At 57.1% G+C, this 26857-nt stretch overlaps 1 protein-coding gene across 10 annotated transcripts; it reads left to right on the plus strand.

The window, feature by feature from the left end:
• Positions 1-2776: 2776 nt before the first annotated feature.
• On the plus strand, positions 2777-26608 carry PARVG (parvin gamma). Of its 10 annotated transcripts, XM_027107920.1 has the most exons (16): positions 2823-2943; positions 3506-3719; positions 5480-5574; positions 7156-7220; positions 8520-8622; positions 8706-8786; positions 9192-9332; positions 10146-10261; positions 11420-11475; positions 14239-14261; positions 16362-16420; positions 16642-16710; positions 17831-17915; positions 18754-18855; positions 25259-25331; positions 25806-25917. In XM_027107920.1, the coding sequence occupies exons 3-15, from the start codon at positions 5496-5498 to the stop codon at positions 25297-25299; spliced, it is 1020 nt and encodes a 339-aa protein (XP_026963721.1). In that variant the 5' UTR covers positions 2823-2943; positions 3506-3719; positions 5480-5495; the 3' UTR covers positions 25300-25331; positions 25806-25917. The 10 variants fall into 10 exon arrangements, with proteins under 10 accessions (XP_026963714.1, XP_026963716.1, XP_026963717.1 ...); XM_027107913.1 differs by lacking the exons at positions 25259-25331; positions 25806-25917 and adding an exon at positions 23624-25228 and having other exon boundaries at positions 2777-2943; XM_027107915.1 differs by lacking the exons at positions 25259-25331; positions 25806-25917 and adding an exon at positions 23624-25228 and having other exon boundaries at positions 2779-2943; positions 8730-8786.
• The last annotated feature ends 249 nt before the right edge of the window (positions 26609-26857 follow it).

Raw genomic sequence — 26857 nt, forward strand, 5'->3', positions numbered from 1 at the left:
ATGCAGCAAAAACTAACTGATACACCCACCCTGCCTTAGATGAACAAAGGCTGCCCCTTGGCCTCTGCCATGTTGAAGTGACCTCAGTTCCACTGAACTTGGGGGGCCCGTCTCAATGGCAGCTTCTCCCAGCATCATTCCTGGGCTACCAAGGATGGCCACTGATATGTCCTCTGGGTCTTCTCAGGGGAGATGGCCACATGTGACAAATCCACTCAAATATCCTTCCACATTATACCAGGAATATGGCTGTCATCCCATTTTCATTCAGTGGAGGCCAATGCCAAGTCCATTTTCAGTAAGCAACCTGGCAAGTGGGTTAGAACCACTCCCAGCTGGTCCCACTGGTGCCCCGGGATTCAGACTCCCCAGCAAGTACATCTGTATCAGTGAATGCAGCCCGATCTACAAGTGTGTCTCTTCTTCCCTGGCCCAACACCCTTCCCGTACATGTTTCCCCTTTCTTGCTGACATAAATTAGCAAATGTTTACCACTTTAAAAAAGATATAAACCTCACCCCCCGGGTTTGACTTTGTATCTGCCCTCCAGGACAGGCTGGAACTGACTGTTGTTTAAGTCCGGGGGCTGGGAGGGTGACAGGGATGCTGCGTGAGAAGAGTCAGCTTTCCCTGCAAGGTAGACCTCCATGAGGTCATTACAAAGTTTCCTGGGAGGGGAGAGCCTCTCCCGTCAGCCATGGGGGCAGGGCTGCTCCTGCTGCCGCGATTCAGGCTTGGGCGCTTGGGTTTAACTGCAGGTGACTATTCCATGCTTAGAGTCCCTCTCTTCCCCCAAAGGATGCCCTGCCTTTCACGCAGGAAACTTGGCGAGGCTGTGGATTCAGTCTGCAGCACACAGGATTAGATGCTGCATCTGATTTTCAGCTGTATCATCCCTGTAACAGCCCCAAGAGACGGGAATTCTTTTAGGGCCATTATAAGAACTCCCTGGTACTCTAACTAGAGAGGAGTACCAGGTAACCTGGACTGAGGATTTAAAGCCCTGGGACTATTTACTTTTAAGCAACTCTTTGGTATGACAATAAAGAAAAAACTCACCCACGGTTCTTGAATAAACAACGTGTATCATATCGTGTATGGAAGCCACAACGCAGTCTGCCGAAGCTAGGGGTTTAATAGGTCCTTAGTTCTGGGCGATTACAGGTAATCATTTTGCCACCGTGTGCTTTGACCTACTAGATTTCATTCTCTGACGGTTACTAGGTCCTCACTGTCTTGAAATCAACCAGAACTAGTAACCAATTCCAGATCCCCATCCAGGAGGGTACATTGCCTGCAATTATTTCTGGTAACCAATCCTACGTTAATTGGGATTCAGCTGCAGATAACTGGAACCACTTTAGTTGCTGAAGCAGAAGGGAATATAACACAGGAAATCAGGTGATCACAGAGCCACGGCTGTTTGTGGGAGCAGGCTGGCGAGGGGGTCCTCCAGCAGTGACTCGGAATAATACTGCACGCTGGCCACCACCGTGGAGCTCCCGAATGATGGCTGGCTCCAGAGGCACGATCTCGGGGCCAGGTATTTTCTATTCACCTCTCAGATCCACTTGCCACTGTTTTCCACCCTGAACTCATGCATGGACTGTTGCGTCAGTGGGCTTTCTGGCCTCTGACTTCCAGTTGGGTTTGACCAATGGGTGGCGCTGGCAGGAAAAAGGCGTTTGGAGGAGAGTGAGGTCAGGGTATTTATCCCTCTGGCTCTGCCCTTCTGCTGGGGGGTTGGCTGCATCCTTTACCAGAAGCCACAGCCCCTCGCCGTGGCCCCTCTTAGCGCATGTGTCATTCTCTTCCTGGGCTCTGGAATCCGTTCCTGCCTCTGCCCCCTTAGGCTTTGGAACTGGGACAGCTCCTATACTGCTAGCCTCGGGGTGCGGTGCTATGTCTTCTGGGTTCCCTAAACCCTGCCCCAGCAGTCCCTTTACTAAGTACTCTCCAGCTTCCGCATTTGAGCGTGCCATCTCTTTGCTGCCGGGACCCTGGGCAATGCACCTACTAGAATGCAATCCAGGGCTCAGGAAGCTGCCACCCAAGCATGGGATCCGTAGCCATGCTATGCCCACTACACCTGCCCCAGCAAAAGGGGTGTCCAGGCACATCTCCTTCTCACTGCATTTTGTCACGAATCCCGGTCTCGCGTGGGTGCTTCAGAATGGCAGACTAAACCACGCACCTCTGTGTCTTCCTCTGTAACGTGGGGATATGAAAGCACCTGCCTCTGAGGCTGGGTTCTAGTAAGATTAAAGCCCTGACAGTTAGGCTTGCTTCGTCAGTTACTCAACAGATACTCGCAGCAACATCAGTAATACCTTTTGTCATTTTCATAACATTTCACGAACAGCCACCCTTTCCTGCTTGCACGCTTCTCATCTGCTCTGCCCCCTTTTCTGCAGGATCTGTCTGCAGAGAAGGGGTGGTTAGCTTCCGGTCACCCAGCACTGTCACCTGTCGCTATGGAAACTCGCGACTTCAGCCAGGCTCATGAAGATTCAAGCTGTAGAGACCAGCTTGAGTCTGCCCCGCTGTCCTGGGATCTCTCCTTCTGGAATTCCTCTAGTCCTTTGCACGTTCCCTCTACCTGGAATATTCTTACCCATCTTCTTCAACTGGCAAGCTCTTATACATCCGTCAAAGCCCACTTCCCCTTTGGAAAGACTTCCTGATTGTAGCCATCAATATTTATCCATTGAGCCCCCTTTGTGCCAGGCGTTGCTCTAGGCACTGGGACAAAGGAAACCTTAACGGGGCTGTGGTAAAGAATCATGAGAGGATCTACTCTTTAGATAAGGCAGCTAGGGAAGGCTTCCTGTAGGAGGAGGCACTTAAGCTGATGATAACAATGCGAACTAAGCCATTTTAGAAGCTGGCGTAGGGGCTTCTAGGCAGAGGGCACAGTGAGTGTGAAGACCCCGAAGAAGGAAGGTATGTGTCAGTGTGGCTGGGAGGGCGTGAGGGCGGGAGAGGATACGAGATGAGGATGGAGGTGTAGCTGGCGGGTCACATGCGCACCTAGGGGCTGAGCTGGGCAGACTGGATTTCTTTTTTTTTTTTAACATCTTGATTGGAGTATAATTGCTTTACAATGGTGTGTCAGTTTCTGCTTTATAACAAAGTGAATCAGTTATATGGATTTCATTTTAAGAGCTATTGGACACCACTGACGGCTTTTGAGCGAGTTGGGCTGTGAAGTGGGTCCTCTGGTCGCCTGTAGAGAGCACCTCCTGGGTGGGAGGTGGGGTGCGAGTGGAGCTGGCAACGCGAGTCCAGCTAGTAGAGGCTCCCGCGTGGTCCAGGAGAGAGGCTGGGGGCGGGGAGCTGGAGCTGACAGTCTGCTGATGGTGGGCCTGGGGGAAGCCGACTCCCAGCCTCTGGCCTCAGGAACTGGCTTGGTTTGCCTACCGGGGAGGCGAGAGGGAGAGAAGGAGGTGTGGCTGGGCCCCAGGGGCAGAGCTTTCCGGTGGGGCTGCAGCGGCTTCGCTTTCAGAGCATCAGGCCCTACGGCCCCGGCAAGGAGGAAGCTCTCTGCAGACGCGGCCCGGCAGGCCCGGCAGAAGCCACAGGCCCTGGAGGAAGTGAGCTTCTTGCCCCTGCGGGGCCCCCGCCGCCCTAGGGAACCCGGAAGCTGTTTTGGTTTGGAATCCGGGGACCACTGTTCGCGCTCCGTGGTCTTCGTTTCCTGGCGTGGAGGAAGCAGCCAGGTGAGTCCTCGCCTCTGGGGCTTTCTGCTCGGCCGCCTGAGCTCACACGGAGGGAGGGCTCCGAGGGGCCTCGTGGAAACGGAGCCCAGAGAGCACAGGCTTAGCTGAGCCGCCACCGGGAGGGAGCCTGCAAGGCAGCCCTCTCGCCACCCAGGCTTAGAGGCGGCCGTCCCTCCAGCCCCAGAGGCCCAGACAGCCAGGAGGGCACTGGCCCACCTCTTGTGTAGCCAGGCCAAGAGTCTCCCTTTCCACCCTGTCATCTCCCCTAAGCTTCATCCGATGTGTTGGGGAGAGAAAGGCAAGCCCCAGTCTCCAGATGAAGAAACGGAGGCCCAGGTCAGGGAAGGGGCTGCCCGGGGCTGCTGATGCCTGGAGGCCGCTCCCAGCTCTGCGTCCACTCAGTTGCCTTTGGCGAGCATCGAGTCCAGCCCCTCCTTGTAAGGAAATATCAGGACCAGAGAGGGGAGGCTATTTGCCCAAAGTCACACAGCCAGAATGAGGAGCTGCCAGCCTGGAACCCAATCCCTCAACCCCCAGGCCAAGTTCTTTCCTCTGGCCACACCCTGTGAACCGAATCCCCTCCAAAAGGAAGCTTGGGAATACGGGGGATGGAGTTGGCCCAGTGGCTGTGTTCTCCCCGCTCCCACACTTTAGGGCAGGACAGAGCCAGTGCCCCAGTGTCCCCAGGCTGGCTGCCAGCGTGACAGGGTGGCTACAGCCCTGCGAATGCTTCCGTGTCTCCGCAGCTCTGCGCCCTGCCGCTCCAGCCAGGCCTCCCCGGGGCTGGAGCTGACCACCAGCTTCTGCTGCATGAGGGCCCTGCCCCAAATGTCCGCTTGGGGTTGGGGGTGCTGGGGAAGACCCAGGGGCAGGAGAGAAAGTGGGAGGGCAGGGCCCTCAGACGAGCAGGAGAGGAAGTGAGTCCAGGGAACCAGGAAGGAGGTTCTGAATCTGCCGGGCCCAGGGGGAGCCTGGCCCCTGCCCCCTGCCCCCGGCAAGGACGAAGAAGGGCACCTGTGGGCTCTGGGAATGCTGGCCCTTCCTGGCGAGCAAAGAGATCCCTAAACCACCACGACAGGCCGGGGTGACAAGCCCTGTTGTGGAGAACCTCGCTTAGAATTGGGGCCAGGCAGGGCCAGGCCACCCCCTGAGAGCCCAGCCTGCACCCCAGTCCCGTCCACTCACTCACAGTCTGCGGTGCCTCTCTGTGTCACCCCGACTCAGGCGCAGGGCCCAGAGAGGACAGGCCTGCCGTCCCCCAACCCCGCGCCCGCAGGAGCTCCTGGTCTGCAGATGTCACCCATCGGTGTGTTCACCGCAACCAACCATAGCAGCTCCATGCGGCCCGCCCAGATTTCCCCCTGGAGCTCAGCCCGAGGGTCTTCTAGATCCACGAAGCTCTGAGAAGTGGGCTGCTCCCTTGGCCCTACTGCCCCGGGTGGGTGGGCTTCCCGTGTGCTGTAGTGGGGCCATGGGCTGGCCGCCCTGCGCCTGACCAAGGACCCCATCTCCCGGCCAAGACTTTGCCCAGGTCGGGACCTCAGTCGCTGCCTTTCTCCGCACCTGCGTCCTGCAGGAATCGGCTCCAAGCTTCCCTCTCACCAGGGGCCCCGTCCCTTTGCCCAGGCAGCGCGGTGACTTGTCCATCCAAAGTCAGCTCCCACCCTCTCTCTCCCTGTGCCTCCTGGTCTGGAGGAAACGACACACAGAGTGAGTTTAGAGTGACTCGGAGGGTGATGTCCTGTTTCCTGCATCCCCAGGGCCGGCAAGGCAGTGATGGAGCCGGAGTCTCTCTACAACCTGCTGCAGCTCCCCGGGAGGGTGAACCAAGCGGCCGGGGTGACACTCTCACAAGGTGCCGTGCCAGCGGGGGATGGGGGCAGGATCTGCATTGTAAGAACCGAACAAGCCGTGCTGGGTACTGCATTGCTTTGCTAAGTTGTCAGCTGGACACCCGGTTCTGTCCAGCCTCTGCCTCTGCCTCCTGCTTTATACTTGACCCCCTGCTTCTGGAACCTTCCACAGAGTTATCCCTGTCTCCCACATAACCGCACATCTCCAATCAGGATACTGATTGCTGTGTGTGCCCACTCTGGGCTGGGCCTGTGCTGAGAACTTCTTATACACAGCATCTCACCTATTACTCTGAGGATGGGTGTTTTTACCTCCTTTTTACGGACAAGGAAACTGAGGCACAGGGAGTAACGTAGCAGAGCACCAAGTCCAGAGTCGCGGGGCCGACTCCGTTAACTGGCGCTCTCGGTTTATAAGTGGTTTCAGGTTGGAAAGCAACATAAGGAAAATTGCAGTTCGGGTGGTGGGGCTTCACGATTTGAAAAAATATTTATGTTTTGTTTTAGAGTTGGTTTAGAGATACTTAGAGTTCTGGCAGGCAGAGCTGGAACATGGTATGATTCCGAGTGGCAAGAAATCTGCTCCAGGGAAGGGCCACAGCCACTCACACGCTTGCTCGCTCTCTCCCCAGGCGTCTGTCAAGGGCCCGCCCTCCTCTCGTCAGAACACACGGGGCTGGGTGGTACGCAGAGGTTTTCAGAACGTCTAGACGTCCCCAGCTGGGCCACATGAACACAGAGGCAATGCATTTTGTGGATTTGGGCAAGGCTGCCCCACTTGGGGGCTCAGTTTCCCACCCCATCCTTTGGGACTCGATTCCAGAGGTCCCCCTTGGCCCTGACCCTTGTGGGTTCCGAGGTTCTTAAACTTGCAGGAGATGCTGAAACAGGTCTTGGGGCTCATAGGACGAGCCAGGCAGCCTCAGTGTCGTGCCCATATGGGGGAGCCAGACAGATGCCGGTGGACTCTGTCCTGGCCCCTTGGAGCCCGGGAATCTGGGCTCATCTGAGCCGTGGCTCCTTCGTATATATGTGAGTAGAGTTGCCAGGTAAACAGAGGATGCCCAGTTAAATGTGAATTCCAGATAGACAAGAAATAGTTTTCGACTTTAAGTATGTTCCCAAAATATAGATGCTGCAGTGTCTGAGGATGAGCTGGTGTTCATGAGGGAAATGTGGGGGGGGAAGGGCATTGGGGGGAGGCTGGAAGAGCATGGGCAAAGGAAGAGAGGTGCAGAGGATGAGGCATGTCCGGGAGATCAATTTCTTTGGATGTTTGGTGCTCAGGGTGTGTGTGTGTGTGTCTGTGTGTGTCTCTGTGTGCGAGTGCGTGTGTATGTATGTGTGCCTGTGTGTTTATGACTGCGTGTGTCTGTGTGTGTGGGTGCACGTGTCTGTGCATCTGTGCGTTTGTACATGTGTGTGCGTGTGTGTGTGTGTGAGAGTGAACTTGTATGCACGTGTGTGTGCATGTGTGTGTGTGCGTGTGAAGCAGCGCGACCGATTTCCTCTTGTGGTCCAGGTGCCAGCTCTGGGGGCGGCCTGCAGGGTCCCCAGGCACATATGCTCATCTCTGCTTCCAGGAGAAAAGAAGAAGTTCCTGCCACCCACTTCCAGGAAGGATCCCAAACTTGAAGAACTGCAAAAGGTGTGGCATCCTTCTCTGAGCCTCTTTCTCTGCAGGAGTCTTCTTGTCTCCCTGGGGTGGGGACCGCAGCCCGCCCCCTCCCCTCCCCGACCTCAGGCTGGTGGGTGGCGATCCCGCCGGCCCCTGGGAGACTGGCTGAGCGGCTGCGTGAGGGATATTTATTGAGCACCGACTGTGCGCCTTTACGTACATGATCCCAGCAAACTTCACGGCATCCTGTCACCTGCCTCCCAGGGAGCAGATAGTGAGGCTCGGAGAAGTGACCTGGCCTGTGGGGGACACATAGCTGGCCAGTGACAGAGCTGGGATTTGACCCAGGTTGTTGACCCCCAATCTCGTGCTCCTTCTCTGGCTCAGCTGCCCAGGGCAGAGGACAGCTGGCGAAGTGGGCAGGTATAGGCATGCATCACCCACTTCTTGGTACTCTTCTTGGCTGTAGGACCAGCTGGACACAGGCTTGGGACCTCCATTTTCCTCTGCCCTACTTCTGTAGTCTCCGTGGGGCCTTTCTGTTGCCTCCTCCAAGGAGGCCTCCTGGCCTGCACCACCTTTGACCCCCTAGAGGATTTGTGGCCCATTTTCCATCCTTTTCTTCTTCCCTCCCATTCTGTCCATCCCCCCATCTACTTTTCCCTCTGCTGCGCCCTGGGACACAGAGGAAAACCTGGCGGCGTGCTGACACTTCATCTTAGTTTGGGTTCCTCCAGAAGCTGAACTAAAGATTCAGGTGCAAATATTGAGTTGGGAGGTAATCGCAGGAGACAAGGAAGGGGAGCAGGGACGTAAGACAGGTGGGAAGGAGACACCCGGGGTGGGTGATGGAGCAGGTGATGGTTGTCGGAGCTCAAGCCGGCTGGGAACCGTTGGGAGCCAGTGTGGAGCGGACACCTTGGAGTCTTCCTGCTGGGGCAGAGGAGCTGGGGTGTTTATCCACCAAGTCCCGTGTAGCTCGGGCTGCTCCCTTAAAGGGATGGGGGGCTGCTTCTCTGCACTTCTGACTTCCAGGGACAGCCCTCAGCCTTTGCTGCAGTTTGCGGGAGGGGGCGGGACACCAGCGCCCATGTATTACCAAAACCTTACACAGAACAAACAATAGCCCGTAGTGGTCAGGTCTTCAGGAGCCCGGAGCAGGCCTCTGACTCAGCCTGGGAGATCAGAGCAGGCTTCCCAGAGGAGGTGATGCTTTTCCTGGCCTTGAAGGACGGGTAGGAGTTGGCTGGTGGGAGGAGGGCAGAGCTGAGCCTGGTGAGAGGCCGGGTGAGGAGTGGCCCCGGGCCAGCTGTCACTCGGGGCCCACAGGTGCTGACGGAGTGGATCAATGCTAAGCTCCTGCCCGAGCACATCGTGGTCCGCAGCCTGGAGGAGGATATTTTCGATGGACTCATCCTGCACCACCTTTTCCGTAAGTGGCTGCTTCCACAGCTGGGCAGTCCCGGAGGGCTGGGTGGTCCCGACTCCCCTGGGGCCAGCCTGGGGCCTGCCCAGTGCCCTCTGCGGTGCCCTTCGCAGATTGGCTGCAGGACAGTCCCACGAGCTACGGCTTCCTGAGCCCTTGCCACGGAGCAGGTGCAGTTAATCCGCAGAACAACTCTGTCCTGTGACTATGCCCGTTTTACAGACCAGGAAACTGAGCTCTGGGAGGCCTGGTACCTTGTCCAAGGTCTCACCGTGAAGAAAGTAGGGGAGCCAGGGGTCTCGGCTTTAACCACTGGGCCACCCTGCCCCACAGGAACGAGGAACGCGTTGATGTGTGGGAGGCTGGGGGTGGGGGGCACAGGAATGGTCAACGTGAGGTCAGCCCGGGACAGGCTCACCCCATCATGCAGCCTGTGTGGCCCATGAGGAAGGGCAGCACCCTGCCTCCCTGGAGGAAGCAGACTAGCTGTGGGTCCCCTGCAGGGGCCCCAACTGTCCCCCCCGGCCAGCTGTTCCCACCCTCTCTCTCCCTCTTACTCCTTCCCCTGCCCTCAGAGAAGCTGACTGGAGTCAAGCTGGACGTGGAGGAAATCGCCTTGACCGCGGCTAGCCAGAGACGCAAGCTCGCCGTGGTCCTGGAGGCCGCCGGCCAGAGCCTGCAGGTGGAGGAGCCGCAGGCCCAGTGGAGCGTGGAGAGTGCGTGGGGCTGGTGTCGGGGGGGGGGGGCAGAGCCCCAGCCTCCTACTCGGGCTGCGGGGGGTGCTGCCTTGAAGCACAGCACGAGGGTGATGAAACGCAGCCTTGTCCACAATGCGGCCACTGCTTACTGAGTTCCGAGCATCACACGCGCGCCCTCGTCTACCTCGTCAGAGGGGCACTAACCATCCTGCTTCATTAATTTAGCTAAGTTGCATCTGCAGTGCCTGCTCGTAAGAAATGAGAGTGTGCAAAGCCCCACCCCGTTGACCATTTGGTATGGTTTCCTGCCATTCCAACCTCTACACCTTCCCCATTTTCCAGATGAGAAAACTGAGGCCAAGAGACACTGAATAGCTTCACCAAGGTTGGGTGGTGAGGATGTAACAGTTTTCAAACCCGGTTTTTGCTGGGTCCCCTGCCACTACCTTCGCCACATTCAATAATTGATGTTTGTAATGTTGGCCCCCAATCAGGTCGCATTCAGCTTAAATCTAACAATTTGTTCACCCAGGGCCCTGCCGTAGGACATCTAGCTGTTTAAACAGCACTGCAGTGAACATCTGTGTGTTAAAATCCCCGGCCACAGGGTAGATTGTGCCCTTGGGCTGTACTTGCAGAAGAGGGATGACTGGGGCACAGTGTGACTATTTTTAGGTTCCGTATGTAGATCTCCGGACCTCTGCTCTCCTGAAGGCTGGACGCAGAGCTCCTTGGCCTGCAGAGGGTGGTTGTGACGATAAGGAACCCACCACGTGGCCCCAGGTTTGGTCGTCCCCCAGGGCTCTGACCTTGTGCCCCCTCCCCTCCCAGGCATCTTCAACAAGGACCTGCTGGCCACCCTGCATCTCCTCGTGGCCCTGGCCAAGTGCTTCCAGCCGGACCTGTCCCTCCCGACCAATGTCAAGGTGGAGGTGATCATCATGGAGGTAAGGCGCAGGGCGCCGGAGGATGCCTGCCTGCTGGCTGAACATCTCGGGGCCGTATCGCCACACCCTGGATGGGGGCATGCTGCACGGGGCGGGGGCTGAACTGGGGTGAGTTCCAGGGAGCCGTGAGAAACACCAAATCCCACCAGGACAGCAGTGGGGGGTTGGGCTGGAGCTGTGGGCGGGAGATGCTGAGTCCAGTGAGGCCACGAGGAAGTCTGTGTGGGCCGGCCAGTCCCACTTACCCAGCAGACGGCACCTACCTGAGGCATCACGAAGGTCCTGGCTGACGGCAACCACATGGGCCATAAGTGGCCATCTGTTCACGGCCTTTCTGGAGTCTTCGCAACACTGGGCCACAGCCACTGCCCTCTCACTGCGATGGTCTCATCCCTCGACAGATGGGTGTGACAAAGGTTCCAGGGACCTTTCTGGGTTTCTCCACCCATGGGGTGCTCCCTGTCTAGCATGTGCAGGACTTCTGCTGCAGATGATGCCCCGGGAGTCCATGCTTTCTCTCTCAGACAGACCCCGGGCACCAGAAACAGGCCCCACCTGCTTCCGCTCTCCGCTCTCCGCTCTCCCCTCCCCCAGCCCCTGGGTACCTGGGGAGCAGCCGGCTTCCCTTGACCCACCCGACAGAACACGCTGATCCAGCCAAACTCAGGAGATCTCTCTTACTTGTTCAAAACAGTTGACTTGAATTCTCCACGGAGCAGTGTCATGGCTTTGTCTACACGTGTGTAAATCAGAGGTGACTTCATTCCTTCATGCATTCACCCCTCATTCATTCACTCACTCATTCACCCACCCACCCACTCTCTCATTCATTCATTCACCCACTCATTCATTTGTTATTCAGATGAACACGTGTCCATTGATACCCTGTGAGCCAGGCACTGGGCAGACTTTGGGGATACCTGGGGAACGAGGCAGACGCGGTCCCCATCCTCGTGGGGCTCAAGGCCTGTGGGAAGAAGGACAATAAAGCTGGCCCCAGTGGTGAGGGCTGCCCAGGAGGCCCCCTTGAGGAGCGGATGAGGCAGAGTAAACTGGGTCCCTTGGGGCTGCTTTGGCCACTACAGTCTCCTCTCGTGGCAGGCGTGGTCCTAGAATTTTCTGTGGTTCCCCCTTTCCATCCTCTTTTCTGTTTCCTAGAGCACCAAGAGTGGCCTGAAATCGGAGATGTCGGTGGAGCAACTCACTGAGTGCGGGTGAGGGAGGGACCAGGGGCGGAGCCTGGGGCCGGGGGCGGGGCAGACCTGCCTGACCTGCTTGGGAGGGGCCCTCACTCCGCCCACCGCCCTAATTGCCGCGGGGCCTGCCTTGGCCCTCACAGGGCTCGCCCTCCACCCTCCGCAAAGCCCGGCAAAACAGGCAGAGCTGGGGGCGGAAGGGGCTCTGGCCCTCGGTCATGAGGTCACACTGCAGGCACTGGGGGCCAGGAGGGACCCGGAAACTGGGGTCTCTGGACCCCAACCCCAGGCTGGTTTCCTAACACCCGGAGCCGGGTGCTGCCGGGAAGCCTTACCTTCATCCATGGCAGGGAGATTCCGCAGCCGGGCTTGAAACTTCCAACCGGTGCCGGGAGGCAAGGGCGCAGAGGGCTCACTCATACCACCAGTGCTTAGAGAGCACCTACTGTGTACGGGGTGGGGCTGGGACCTGGAGTGCCCGGGTCCGCCAGCTGTCGGCCTTTCGCCTGTCCGCGCACGCAGGACGCCAGAGGTCGATCCGCCAATGAGCTCTCCCCTCTGCCTCGACACCCACCTGCACAGCATGTGCTTCGTGGCAGAGCTGGAAACGCTCACATCGGGACGAGGGCCGGGCACGGGCGCTCTGCAACAAGAGAGCCGCAGAGTCCTGGGGTCTGGGAGAAGCAGGGGATCCCATTAGGCGTCTCTGAACTGCAGGCCGCAGTTCAACCTTTAGAAGGGCCTTAGTGCGGGACCAGGCTGGCCTATGGACTAAACTCCTGACTGCCTGGGTGGTAAAGGAAACCATCCATGTACCTCGTACCCCCGACCCAAGCCCTCAACACCCCAGCTGCGTTGTCTCTCCAGGGAGACATGGCCGTCTTGCATTCCTGGACTCCCTTTCGTGGGAGATTGTAACTGGCCCCAGCCAAGGGTCCCTCCCTCCTGCCACCCGTAGGCTCACACTTCCGGGCACCTGCCAGGTCCCTGCCCCGTTCCCTGGGTGGGAGCCCAGCCCTGCTGCAGGCCCCTGGGATGCTTGTTCTGCCCTGTGAATTGTAGAATCTTGACTGGGTACAGGCAGAATGTTTCTCATCTTTGCAAAGTTGCAAGAGCTGCGGAGGGGCCCTGGCTCTCCCTGCCGGGCGGTATTTCTCCAGACCCTGCCACGTGTGGCTGGCTAGCTTCCCCACTTCGCAGCCCACCCCGGTCTGGGCCAAAGGTCTTTCCGGTTTTGGTCTGAGAGTGGGCTCCTTTTGAAGGAAAGTTGTGGATTCTCCTTTCCGCTCTAACACTTACTGAAGGCCTACTGTGTGCAGGGCACTGGGCTGTCTCAGCTCCCTTAACCCATTTTATCCTCAGCAACCCCAGCTGGGTGAGTTCAGTTCTCTTCTGCTCACAGGCTGGGCAGCCAGCCCCACCTGGACTGAAATCCCAGATCAGCCATGTCTGAGCTGTGTTCCCTTGGACAAGTCACTCCCCCTCTCTGAGCTTCTTCACGCCTCTGATAAAGGGGGACCCGTGCCTACTTTTTGGGGCTGCTGTGAGAGTTATAGGTGATGTAGGTGAGGGGACCTTCCCCCTCCTGTACGCCCCCAGCCCTGAGGTCCTTCCGGTCTACGGCTCCTGGATGTTCACTGAGGATGGGGTGGGGGGAAGGGCTCAAACCTCTGCCAGTCGATGATGGTAAGGTCTGTGGTCCAGGCGGTGAGCCGAGCATGGCCAAGGGCGGAGGAAGCAGACTGCTGCTGGTCCCTCCTGCCAGCGGGGCCCGTGCACTCGTCGGCCCATTTACCCTCCCAAGGTCACCCTGGGAGGAGGGCTTGTCCCACCCCGACTCTGGGAGGCTAAATGACCTCCCTGTCGCCCAGCCGCTGAGCGGCTCTGCACGGGGCCCTGTCAAGGCTGAAGCTTCAGGTTCCGTGTTTGGGGACCTTGAGAGGGAGGGTGCAGTTAGCGGTCACGGGCGCTGCACCCCTTCTCCCTTCATAGCCCTAAAATCACCCTTCTCAGCCTCTGATGAGCTCGGAAGTGTCTGTGAGGGCAGCACAGGGATGTGTGCCCCTCCTGGCAGCTGCCCCCCTGCTGAGCCCTGGGTCTCAGGCTGTGCTCTCCACCCCCCAGGGCCACGGTCGGAGGGGCCGCCCGGCTCTCCAGGGAGAGTTCGGCCTACTTGGGGCCCAGAACCTTGCTTCTAGGAGGTGCGCTGGGGCGGAGAATTTAGCAACAAAATCAAAGAAAAACCACTCAAAAACAATAAAAAGGGAGTGAAAGAAGCCAGACACTAGAGAGTACATACGATTTCATTCCATAGACGAACAGACAAAATGAAAGGCCGACAAGATAGAGCAGTGGTAACCTTGTGGGGTGTAATGGGATGGGGGAGCACATTGGGGGTGCTAGGAAAGTTCTGTGCCTTGTTGGGGGTGGTGATTACACACGCGTGTGCATGTAAAAACATGCACCAGCTCTAAAGTTAGGATGTGTGTGTTTTTATTGTGTGTGTAATATGCCCCCCGCAAATTAAAACAGCAACCACGAAAAGGACACAGTCCAGACACTTCTAGGTGTGGGAGCCTCAGGGGAAGGTTTGAACCTCGTTTGCCATTTGCTTTTCACGAGGGCCCCGCCTGCTTACAGAGCTGCCAGGAGAAAGCAGCTGGCCAGTTTCTTTGTCAACCTTCCCACTGCCGGGTCTTGTCATATGAAGAGATTACAGGTTTGAGGATGGTTTTTTTAACCATGTGTTTCCTTTTTTCCCCCCTACAATTTTCCCTTTAGCACAGACAAGGACCAACCTTCGAGTGAGTACTTTCCTAATTTAGGGAATCTTTTTCTGCTGGATACATGTGGAGACAAACGTGTCATGATGACAGGTTGATCATTGGGTGTGCTCACGGTTCCTTTGTGGTCTGCTGTGTGTATCTCGCGCCCTCTTGTCCGTTTGTCCCTCCTTCTGTCTGTCCGTCCATGGATCTGGCTGTTCCTTCTTAGGATACCGCTCACATGGGCAGAGAGATTTATAATTCCCATCAGCAGCAACTATGGAGTGTTCAGTGTGTGGGCTCTGGAGCCAGGCAACCTGGGTTCAAACACTAATTCCCCCATTTATTAGCCACGTGAACTTGGGCAAGTGTCTGAACCGGTCTGTGCCTCAGTTTCCTCATCTGTAAAATGGGATTAATAATGGCACCCACCTCTTAGAATGGTGGTGAGGGTGAAGAGATACCTTGTGAGTGTGCTTAGCACAGAGTAAGTGCTTAATAGTGATTGTTCACTAATTTAGCTGCTACTTTTGTGACAGAGATCTTCACCAATCAACTGATTAACCCAGCCTTTCCTTCTTCATTCATTCATTCCTTAGTCAGTCTGCCTGGCCAGTTGGTCATCCATCCATCCTTATACCAATCCATCTATCCATCCATATACCAATCCATTCATCTATTCATCCATCCATTCACCCACCCATCCATCCATCCACCCATTCATCATCCTTCCATCCATCCATCCATCCATCCATCCATCCATCCATCCATCTTAACATTATTTTTCCTCCTTGAACCTTACCCACTTGGGACAAAGAGCTGTATGGGCAAGGGATTCTCACCTGCCGAGGAGGAAATAGCGACCTGCGAGGGGGCTTCTGAGAACAGGGGCTGAGAAAGGTTGAGTGGGGAAAGGGAGGAGAGGGGAGGCACGAGGGAGGCTGGTCGGATGGCTGTGTGTGCGTGTGTGGAGGGGCAGCTGGAGGACACAGGGGTTGCCCAGGGAGCAGTGTTTGTTAGGGGGCTGCATGAGGCTGGGTCACACAATGAGGGGCAGGGCCACGGAAACGGGCTTCCTTAAAACCATTTCTAGCACGTCCGTCCTGTTCTGGCCTGTGCCATCCGCATGCACATTGGCCTCTGAATTCCTGGCTCCTTCAGGGACACAATTTCACTGACCACAGGCCAAGGGGTCTGGGAGGGACCACAGGTGTTTCCACCATGTTTATTGGTTTATGGGGCATTTTAACGTGCATGATGCTATCTGGTGCTACTTTTCCCTCTTCACTAATGAGGGAACTGAGGCACAGAGAGGTGAAGTGACTCGTTCAGAGTCACACAGCAGCTGATTGGCAGAATTAAGAGGGAAATTCTTCTACTCGTTTGGGTATTCAGTGCCTGTGGAGCATTCTCCCCAGGGGAAGGTGAAGCGCTGCATAGCTGCAAAAAGTAGGAATGCAGCTTGTGGGAAAAGGACATTAGTCTGAGGACTTGGCATCTCTGAGGCTGGACCCGTGGCCTGAGCTGCTAAGATGCGGCTCCCTGGGCATGACTCAGCTGCTGAGGGCGCTGGTCTTTTGTGCGCCGTAGCAAAGTTCAGACTCTCTGGGAGGGCTGGGTGCCCTTATTCTGCCAATCCACAAACGCTGCGGAGGAGACCGCTGGGCCAAGAGTCAGTGCGGGGCTGGTCCCTGCTCAGCCACCTATGGCAGTTCCCGTGGGCTTGTGGGTGGAGCAGGGAACCAGCAGGAGGCAGGGCAAGTTCCCAGAGAAAGGGATGGTGTCCGTGGCAGGAAAGACGACCATTTATTTAAGTCCTACTGTGTGGCCAGCCACCATCACAAGTGTGTTATCTGCCCCCAGACAGGATATTTACAGTGATCCCACCTAGTAGTTATTATCAGCCGTACTTTACAGAGGAGGAAAACAAGGCACAGAGAGGGGAGGCGATTCTCTCCAGGCCACCCAGCCAGGGGAGCAGTGACTCTGACCCAGACCTGTTCTTTAATTCAAGAACCTTGAGATAAAACTACATCTCCCTCGAGACTGGTTATTCTGAGAAACTTTGGTGGAAAAAAGTCCCCGTTTGGCCCAAAGATAACAGCATCGTAATGAGGTGTTTAATGGATCTGTCTGCAGAGGACGTCTTTGATGAATTATTTAAGCTGGCTCCGGAGAAAGTGAACGCTGTGAAAGAGGTAAGAGAGGTCAAAGTTCCAAGAGTACCTCCTGCCACCCGCCCGCCCACCGCCCACCCGCCTTGAGTCTGGGGGTGGGAGTGGGGCAAAGGGAAAGGGATCGGGTCCTCACTCTGCAACTGCTGTGCGCCGGGTGCAGTGCGGGGGCCTTTTTGTGACCCCAAGCGGGAAGGTCGCAAACCCGAGCTGGGGACCTGGGGCCTTTGTTCTTCCCTGGGTAGGCCATAGTGAACTTCGTCAACCAGAAGCTGGACCGCCTGGGCCTGTCCGTGCAGAATCTGGACACCCAGGTAGGGACTCAGCTGCAGGGTCTGGGGCAGGGAAGGGGCATGGGGAGGGGGTTCCACAGGGCACTGGGAGCCTGGGCTCATCCTGTGTGGCCTGGCATGTGTCACCTCTTGGAACCTTGGGTCCTCCTCTCCAATGGGGATGTTGCTGGTAGGCGGTATTGCCAATCAGGGGCACGACGGGGATCCTGTGAAGTGGGGATCTCAGGGCTTGTCTACGCTGTTATACTTTTCATTGTAAAATAACCACTTTTCAGCTTTTTTCAAAATTAATCTTGGTCTATCCAACCCCAGGACTCAAAGCACATGAGGTTTCCCTAACTGCATTCGCTCGCAGCGTTTATTAGGTTGTGCCGTGTGCCCGGAGGGGTTGTGGGTGCCCACACAGCCCCGTGTCTGTGGACTCCCTGAGTTGCCCGGCCCACTGTTCTGGGGCAGGAACAGAGTCTTAGGAGGTCAGCCTTCCCCAGTGGGTCGTGGCCTCCACGAGGATTCTGTGCCCTGTGGTTTCCCTCAACACAGTGGGGCGCAGAGAAGCTGTGAATTGCCGGCCCAGGGCCTTCAGGGCAGCAACGGAGCCTGCCGCACCCTGGGCGCATTAACTGGGCGTGGTGGTGCAGGCGTCGGGCCACGTGGGTTTTGCTCACACAGCATGACTGGGGGCAGGTGGTGAAGTCAGGTCTGGTCACTGGAGCAGCTGATGTCTCAGGCACAGCCTGACATTAGCCAGTGGGGAACGGGGTAGATACACCCCTGTGCCTGGTAGCTAAAGCCGATACAGCCCTCACCATGTGCCCGGCCCTGAGCAAAGTGCTTTGCGTACATTAACTCACCGACTCCTCCCAACAAACTCTTTAGGTGGGAACTGATACTATCCCATTTTACAGATGAGGACATTAAGCCCAGGGAGGTTAATTAACTTGTCCAAGGTCACACAGTGATTAACTGGTGGACCTGGGATTTGAACCCAGGTCGCTGAGGCCAGAGTTTGTGCTCCATCACCACCTCACACGGCGGCCATGTGAGAAGTCTGTGTGTGACGTGGTGTGGTGACACTGCAGGGTGGAGATAGCAGATGGGCACCTGTTGCTTCTGGGCTCTGAGGACGCCTCCTCCACCTTAGCTGTGTGGCTTTGGACCTGGACTTCTCTCAACCTCAGGCTCCTCTTTTTTGAAAATGGGTGCAGGGATACCAACCTCAGAGAACTGTGAGTAAGAAATGAGATGATGTGTATTACCTGACACACTGTCTATGCATAATAAACAATACATTTCTGGTTTTATTGTATTTTATGTGGGAATAAACAAGATGATTTCTTAGGTTTACATTCTACCCGTTTCATCTTTATCTCTCCCTTGGTAAAATAATGACATTTGGAGAATAATGGCACATGTGACGATGGTATTTTGACTGCTGGATAAAAGGGGATATTAAAGTCCCTGGTATTTTGGTGGTATTACCAGGGAATATGCCAAACTAATAGCATCAGAACAGACCTAATATGAGGAAATTCCATTAAGGACTTCGCGTGGTGGCTTTTCCTCCAACATTCAATCTTGTGTTTTGTGTCTTTGAAGAGATTGAATACGATTATATTAGCATATGATGTGCTGGTGCTAGGGTGACAGCTTTATCTGTGAACATACAGACAAAACAGACCAATACAAATGTGGCCGCCAGCAAAATGAGCCCGGTGTGCTGTTCTCTGCCTTTTCCTGATGGAATTATTTTATACTTAACTCTGTTTCCGCCTGGGCTTCTGTAGCTCATGGAACAGTATGTGGTTTAAAAAATGATTTGAAGCTATTTTACAGAAGATGTAAAAATAGCTCATTTTATTGAGCACATGCTCTGTGCTAGGCAACCAATAACTGCTTTACACCTGCTGCTGTTTACAACAACTCTGCGAGGTCAGGGTGTCGTCCCCGTTTCTCAAAAAGGAACCTGAGGCTCAGAGAGCTTGTGTGACTTCCGCAGGGTCACACAGCCTGTAAAAGGCAGAGGGGATCCTCCAGGCTATCTGCCTCCCATTCCCTCCTTTGTAGTTTGCAGATGGAGTCATCTTACTCTTGCTGATTGGACAACTGGAAGGCTTCTTCCTGCACTTGAAGGAATTCTATCTCACTCCCAAATCTCCTGCGGAAATGGTAAGTTTTCCAAAGATTTTCCTAGGGGTCTACCTCTAGGTAGACAGATCTAGGAAATTGGCATGATCAGTCATTATTTATTCACTTCCAGGTGAAGTAAGGGTGATGGGAAACTTTGTTTGTCCATATGTCTGCCCATCCATCCACCAGCCTCACCCATAGACCCTCACACCTATCCACTGACTTATTCATTCACTCATCCACGCAATTCATCCACCCATCCACCTGCCCATCCATCCACCCATCCGTCCATCCATCCATCCACCCATCCACCCATCTATCCACCCATCCACCCATCTATCCATCCATCCATCCATCCATCCATACATCCACCTGCCCATCCATCCATCCATCCACCTGCCCATCCATCCATCCATCTACCTGACCATCTATCCTTCCATCCATGCATCCACCTGCCCATCCATCCATCTACCTGCCCATCTATCCTTCCATCCACCCATCCATCCACCTGCCCATCCATCCATCCATCTACCTGACCATCTATCCTTCCATCCATCTATCCATCCACCACCTGCCCATCCATCCATCTACCTGTCCCCCCACCCATTCACCCATGCACCGGATCCATCATTTTCTGAGGTCCTCTTGGCATCAGGCCCCGTGGGCCATAAAGACAATCCCACACAGCTGCTGCTTTTGAGGACGGCTCGCTCTCCACCCGCTGGGCCCTCAGTGGTGTGCGGTGTTCTAGGGCTGTGATGAAGTGCCCTGGCTCGTGGTGGGCGGGCCGGTGCGGGGCCTGAGAGAAAGCGTGGTTCGCAGGATCTGCAGCAGCCAGGAGAAGCCTTGCGTGAGAGGTGGCCGTGAAATTGCCTAGGGCTGGGTTCGCAGCGTGAACTAGGGAGGGCACCCCCAGGGGAAGGGAACAGAGTCAGCCAAGGCTTGGACGTGGCAGGGCTTCTGGCCCTGTGGGGGTCAGGAGTTCCCATGTGGACCCTGGAGCCTGGGGGGCTGATTGGGAGATGGCTGCGTTAGTCCAGGCGGAGGGCTCTGGTCTCTGCACCTCAGGCTTTTTGCCCCTAAAATGTGCTCACAGCCCCTGCCCTGCCACCCCTCAGACCACAGGGGCATGTGGTCCCTGGTCCCCCAGGCCCGCCCAGGACCCCAGGCCCGCCCAGGACCCCAGGTGGCCAGCTTCTCTCTGTCTGCACCAGGGTCCCAGGGACGGCTCAGCGGCAACCCAGGGTAGGAGGGCACCCTTTCACCCCTTCACAGAGAGGGGACACCAGGCAGGGCTGGGTGCCGGTTCCCAGTGCCAGCCTTGGGGAGTTTCTGGGAAAAGGAAAGATTTTGGTCCCCTTTGATGTGCCCATGGCCCTGGGGCTGGTTCAAACCTCAAGGCCTGCCTGGGGTTGGGGGGTGAGCCTGTACACCCTCGACCCTGGCCCAGTTCCAGTTTCGATCTCTGCCTGGCCCCCACATATCCGCAGCCCCGTCTGTCCCTGCTTCTGGCCGCAAGTCTGACCTACCCGGTTCCCTGCCGAATGTTCCAGGCCCGCCTTCCCAACCTGCCTGACCCCCAGCCGCAGCCTCGCTGCCCGCCTGTGCTCCTTACTCGGCCTGGGCCTCTGGCATCTCCAGACCTTCCCCAGGCCGTTCTCTAGGCCCATCCTGCTTCCTGCTTTGCTTCAACCCCTTAGCCGGGTGGTCGGCTCTGACCACCTTATCCCCTCTGAGCTCTTGGGCATCCTATGGGGCCCCGAACCATGGCTACTCTCACATTCTCTTGGAGTTCCTACCTGCCTCCGGCCTCACCTGGCCCCTTACCCCACTTCTCCCTCACTCCACACCCCTGCAAGGGAGGCAGGGCAGGGTTGCATCTCCATTTTACAGAGGGGAAAACTGAGGCTTTGGGACATGCCCAGGGCCATCCAGCTACTCAGTGGCAGGTCTGACACCAGGACTGGCCACCCAACCCTCAGCCCACATTTCCCCCTTTGCAGCAGGAAGATGCCATCTTTGTGGGCATCATCTCCACCTTCCCAGGAGGCAGGGGGGCTCTTGACCTGAAGATTGATTTGGGTCTCAGATTCCCAAGAGCTGAGAAGCAAACAGGCTAGAGCAGTGCAGTGTTTGTAGCTCTAGTGGTGGTAGAAACAGTGGTCAGCACTTCCTAAGTTCTTGTCCCTCACCAGGCACTGTATTAATCAGCTATTGCCACGAAAATGCTGTGTAACAAACCACCCAAACAACCAGTGGCTTGAAACTGCAATCCTTCATCCTCAGGGATCTGCGGGTCGGCCGGGTTCGGCTGCTCTAGGCTTGGCTGGGCTCCGCCACTCGTGCGGGATGGGATGGGCGTCAGGCCACCTAGGCTGGGGTCACTGGGGTGGTCCAGCTCTGTGCCACATGCTTCCCATTCTCCTCCTGAGACTGGCAGTGAGCCTGGCGTGGTGTTTTCACGGCAACCGCAGGGACACAGAGACAAAGCAGAACACACGAGGTGCAGGCTCAGACCTGGGGTGCTGTCACCTCCTCTTTATCCTCGTGGCCAGAGGAGGCCCTGCGGCCTTGGTGCGGAGGCGGGAGAGCCCTGTGGTGTGCGGTGCAGAGACGATGCAGAACTGGGCCCAGGGAGGCGCTCGCCTCCCTGGATGAACTTGCTAATTCCTCCCCACATCGGGCCTCTGAGTAGGAACTATTCCCCATCCCCATTTTGCTCTGGGGAAACTGAGTTCAGAGAGAGCTAGTAAGCTGGTCAGGAGCACACCACTAGTTAGGGTCGAGGTCAGACTGGCATCAAGGCTTGTCCGTCTCCAAAGCCAGAGCCGCCTCCTTGCGTCCTTCCGGGGGAGCCAGGGGGAGCCCCATGGGAGATGGGGGCGGGGTGGTGGGCCCAGAAGGAGGCTCGCCCGGAGCTGCAGGGACGGGGGGCTTAGGTGGGTCAGAGTGAGGCTGAGACCGTGGCACTGACCTTCATCCACAAGGCAGGAGGCCCACGTGTGATGAGGGTGGGAGGATGGAGACGGGCAGGTCACACGCGGGCCCCCTGGGGACGAGGGGCTCAGAGCAGCACAGGGGTCCCCTCTCTGTTACTCAGGTGTTGGGGATGTCACACCTGAGTAATGGGATGTCAAGGTGTGATCACTATTTGCTCACCTCCAACCCCTAGTTAGTTACAAGCCAGGGAAAAACGTCCCAACTTCCAAGGCCCCTGCGTGCAGGCAGCCTGCCAACTCCACCGGCTTCAGGACCGGCTTCAGGACCGGCTTCCAAAGATGAGGCACAATCTATGTGGGGGAAAAGAAGCAGCCTCTCAGCTCAGACCCCGAGGATGCATTTGTATGGACTATTGTAGGAAACCTCAGCCGCAGGAATGTGTAATAAAAATGCCGAGGAAGTCATTAGCAGAAGAGCGCAGGAACAGCGGCCTTTCCGAGGAATTGTTTCCTCTGCAGCGTGGCCTCTGGCCATTGAATTTCTCCTTATCAGACCTTCTTTGCCAACGGGGTCTATGTGAGGTTGCCGTTCCCTGAGGGAAGAGGCGTCCCGGTGGAGGAGAGAGGCGGTCATTTTCTCTGCGGAAATGAAAGCACGGGGCCAAGAGTCTCTGGCTTCCTCCTACATGCAATTACTTCTCCCCGGGACGATTTGAATGCATCCTACTGGGTCGTAACCTTCTCTCAGCTCCATACTTTCATCATCTCAAACTGTGCGCGGAAGAAAAATGATGCTTTGGGTGGAGCGTGGTGGGATCAGGCTGGAGCCTGGGGCAGCTGCTCCTGGTCAGACTGGGCATCGCCGAGGAGTGTGACCCATAGAAACAAGTGCGATCACCGCCCCAGTTGATGGCAGCGATTCTCACATTCCACGAGGGCAGGCAGTGGGTCTGGGTTTGCCCCTGTTGCATGGCCAGCGCATAGTAGATGCTCAATAATTTTTTTTAATTTTTTTATTTTTTGCGGTATGCAGGCCTCTCACTGTTGTGGCCTCTCCCGCTGCGGAGCACAGGCTCCGGACGCACAGGCTCAGCGGCCATGGCTCACGGGCCCAGCCGCTCCGCGGCACGTGGGATCTTCCCAGACCGGGGCATGAACCCACATCCCCTACATCGGCAGGCGGACTCTCAACCACTGCGCCACCAGGGAAGCCCAATAAATATTTTTTAAATAAGTGAAGGAAGTCTTTCAAAGACACTGGTCCCGTGAGCTGCTCTGTGACAAATGGATCCTACGGTCAAGTCACCTGGGAAAACATGCACAGTCTTGAAGGCTCATGACACACCAAAACACATTCAAGGCTCTGAGAAGTCCTGCAGTGGGGGATTTCCATATAACTTTGTCGAAGCCAACGTTTCCCAAAGCTGTTTGGCTTTCTGCACCCTGGACCACGCTGTGGGGATGCGGGCTTAGAGCGTGAGCGCATCAAAGGCAGGGCTGCGAGGCGGGGGAACCCAGCCTGGGTGTCTCGTTCTCACTCTGACATTTACTTTCTGTGCGGCCTGTCAATAGTGTTCATGATGAGAATGAGAATAATAGCAACAGCTGTAACCCTCATTTTCCAGAATTTTCCAGTCGGGGGAAGACTTGGGGACAAAGCACGGGACGAGCGGTGGAGGTCTTAGCCCCTCCCTCTGAGGGTTGCTTCCACCTGGTCTGGACATCCCCAGGGGTGTGTCTCACCTGCTTGGGAGCATTGGCACCTGTGACAACCTTGGTTTCTTCTTCTTGACGGGCTCTAGAGGGGCCAGCCCTGCTGGGCCAGTGACCCAGCCTCTGCCACTCTCCCTCTTGCATGTCGGACCCAGCTCAGTGCCTCTGTCCATCTGATGCTCCATCATCTCTCCCCCCGTGGAGAAGGGCTCTGCTCGCTGCCTTCCAGATCCCCGTGGTCCCCGCACGGCCACCAGCTGCCATGGAGGACTCTGGCCCCTTGCCCGGGATGCGGCAGGAGTCCTTGGCGTGGGTGGGACATGCTCCCCCTGCCCCTGCCCTGTGCCCTTGGACCAGGACTGCGACCTGCCCCTTTCCCTCTCAGACAGAGTTCTTTCTCGGGGGCTTCAGGCCCTCCTACACGCCTCACTTCCCGACCCTTGTAGGAGCCCGGACAGCTGGAATTTGCAGGGAAGCCCTGGCTCTGCCTTTATTATTCCACGTTCAAGTCTTGCCTTGTGGTTCCAATCTCGTGTCCACCATCACACTTGGATCCACACGGCAGCTTGGAAAGGCCTCTGGAAGATGCATTAATCCCCTTGTACAGATGAGGGGACAAAGGCCCAGGCAGGACATGTGCCTCGTCTGACCTGTGACTTGTGACCTAGTGGGGCGGGTGCACGGACATCTAACCTAGATCTGCCCAGACCCACCAGGAGGTGACTGCAGGCGGCCTAGTCAGGGCGGCCTCCTCGGATGGGCCTGGCTTATCTGCTGCTCTGCCGGCCGGGTCTCTGGGCCCCTGGCTAGGTTGCCATGGGAACTGCCTGGCCTGTGTGAAGCGGGCTCTGGGGCTGGTATGGTCGGCAGACGGGGAGGGAAGGGAGCAGCACGGCTGGCCACCAGTCTGGGACATCCAGTCAGCACGGTGGGCCTGAGACCTTTGAAGGAAGGACCTGCTTGAGGTGCCAGTGAATCGGGGACTCAGCCAGCTTTATCCCTGCCTCGTCCTGCCTTGCCCCACGCCCTCTTTTTTACCACACCAGCCTGCTGCCCCAAGGAGAAGGGCAGGGGTCTTTTCGGTGGGGTCTGAGAAACTAGCTGTGAAAAGGCAGGGCTCCACTAACAGAGGGGCTGCTCTGAGCCGAGGGCTGATGGGGCTCCCCAGGGCCCGTCACCCAGGGTCCTGTATCGGGGGAGATGGTGGAGACCCCACTTTGCAGGGAGCGAGTGGAGGGCCCGAGGCACCAAGGGACTTGCTCGAGGCTCCCCAGGACCGAGCGGGGATCCGAACCTGGGTGGGCCTGACTCTGGCCCGGGGAATTCTCAGCTCTGGGAGCGGTGTCTCAGGCGCCAGCCCAGGCAGAGGGGTGGCACAAAGGGCAGGCACCTGGGTAGAGGTGGCTCCTTCAGCCCCCAGTCTGCTTTGCAGGCGTCTGGTTCCGACACGTTCCGTCTTGTGAGTTCAGATGAGCCCTGTGGCCACTCTGAACGTCGGTCTCCTCATCAATGCTTTACCCATGGACCTCAGCTCTCTGTTCCTGAGGGAGTCTCTGTTGCTCACGGGTTTTGGGGCTGCTTCGGAAAAGATCAGGATGAACCCATGCTCCCTTCCCTGGTTAGTCCCCTCACCTGGCAGGACTCACCCCCAGGTGTCACCTCCACCAGGAAGCCTTCCCTGATCCCTGGGCTGGGTGCCTTCCTCAGGGACTGCCTTTCCCACTAGAGGTGGCCTCCTTGCTGCACGATGGGTCATCGTGCTGACACCTGATGGGGTCTTGTCATTGTAGCTACACAACGTCACCCTGGCCCTGGAGCTGCTGAAAGATGAAGACCTTCTCAATCACCCCGTGAGCCCCGAAGGTGAGTGCAGGGCCCTCGTGGGCAGCCAGCCTCGGGCAAGCGCCACAGAGCGGGGCACGGGGCATGGGGACAGCCGTGTGTTGGTACAGCCTCTTGCCTGGCGTTTGCTGAGTTTTCCTAGGAGGAGCACTGTGTCCACAGCCCCTACCCACGCCAGTGGAGGGTGGTCCTGGGGAGAGGAGATGGGGGACTGAGGTCCCTGGGGATGGGCTGTCCGGAGGGCTGAGGCCTGGAGGAGTTGCAGTGTTGGGGGCCCCACAAGAGGGTGTCGGGGAGGAGAAGGAGGTAGCACGCCCTGTGCTGGGTCCTGGGACTCACGCCTAGCTTGACCGACTGTCCTGGTTTACAGGGGCCTCTCCAGGGTTTAGCCTGAAGGCCTGTGTCCCAGGGAACCCCTTGGTCCCGGGCAAAGGTGGACGGTTGGCCACCCCCTGCCCAGGCCTGAACCCTGCCCTGCTCTCCCCTGGCCTGCAGACATCGTGAACAAGGACACCAAGAGCACGCTGCGAGTCCTCTACGGCCTGTTTCGCAAGCACAAGCTGAAAGAAAGCACGGACGGGGAGCCCCTGGAATCCCCAAATTAACCGTCACAGCCCCCAAAATCTGCTTCTCAGAGCCTGCCTGCCAGCCCCAGCTGGAGGTCCTGAGGGCCGCAGAGGGATCTCCTCACCGTCCAGCCAGCCCCTGGGCCTCCCACTCTTATCCTGTGTGTCTGCGGCACGCCCCAGCCCCCCTTCCCTCTCTGCTCCTTCCATCTGTCTGAATATCTTTGAACTCACTAAGCGTGGATTCGTTCTGAGCCAACCTCTGGCCTCGCTCAGTTTCTTTTAACAAATGTATTTCTGGGAGGGATTTGGGGAGCCTGCCGTTGTCCTGGGAAGGGCCCCGCTAAATGTACATGAATATGAGCTGACCCCCGCCTCCGCACGCAGCCTCTCTCCCCACAGGGTGGGTGTGGGAGGGGCTCTTGTCCCTGAGGCCACCCCTGGGGTAGCCGAGAGCCCAGCGGTGCTGACCTTCACTGGGGCGAGGGTCCCGCCCTGGAGCAGGACCGCCCCTCAGGTGTCAGGGTGGACCTGACGGCGGAGACCCGCCTGCCCACACTCAGCTACTGCAGCCCGCTGCCTCTCGAGTCGGGTGATGGCCCCAGCATCCCCCTCCAGAGCAGGGGCCCTAAGTGGCTCCAAAGCCAGGCCGCTGTGCCCCTCGGGAAAGTCAGTTCAGTTACTTTGCAGAGGAACCGTGGCCCAGGCCCAGCCCTACGGCCGCGATGGTGAGCTTTGCCCAAAAGTCACAGAGAAGACGTCTTTGTGGCTGATTAGTGGGTCAGATCGTCTCCTAGTCGGTCCCCAAGGAGCTGCTGCGTGTGTGTGTGTGTGTGTGTGTGTGTGTGTGTGTGCGCGTTTGTCTGTGTGTGTGTCTGTCTCTGTCTCTCTCCAGCGAGACTCAGCACTCGCTGCATACATTCCTCAAAGCAAAAGTCCCTGTGGAAGGATTGAACAGGGATTCCCAGAGCTGACCTCAGA

The sequence above is a fragment of the Aethalodelphis obliquidens genome, unplaced genomic scaffold (genome assembly GCF_003676395.1).
Source record: "Aethalodelphis obliquidens isolate GAN/ISIS:26980383/991018 unplaced genomic scaffold, ASM367639v1 scaffold8, whole genome shotgun sequence".
Lineage (NCBI taxonomy): Eukaryota > Metazoa > Chordata > Mammalia > Artiodactyla > Delphinidae > Aethalodelphis > Aethalodelphis obliquidens.

Coding starts and splice junctions, on each gene's coding strand:
- PARVG (XM_027107913.1), top strand. CDS start 5,496: ATGGAGCCGGAGTCTCTCTACAACCTGCTGCAGCTCCCCGGGAGGGTG. Junction 16,421..16,641: donor AAGTGAACGCTGTGAAAGAG/GTAAGAGAGGTC, acceptor TTCCCTGGGTAG/GCCATAGTGAACTTCGTCAA. Junction 16,711..17,830: donor TGCAGAATCTGGACACCCAG/GTAGGGACTCAG, acceptor CCTCCACCTTAG/CTGTGTGGCTTTGGACCTGG.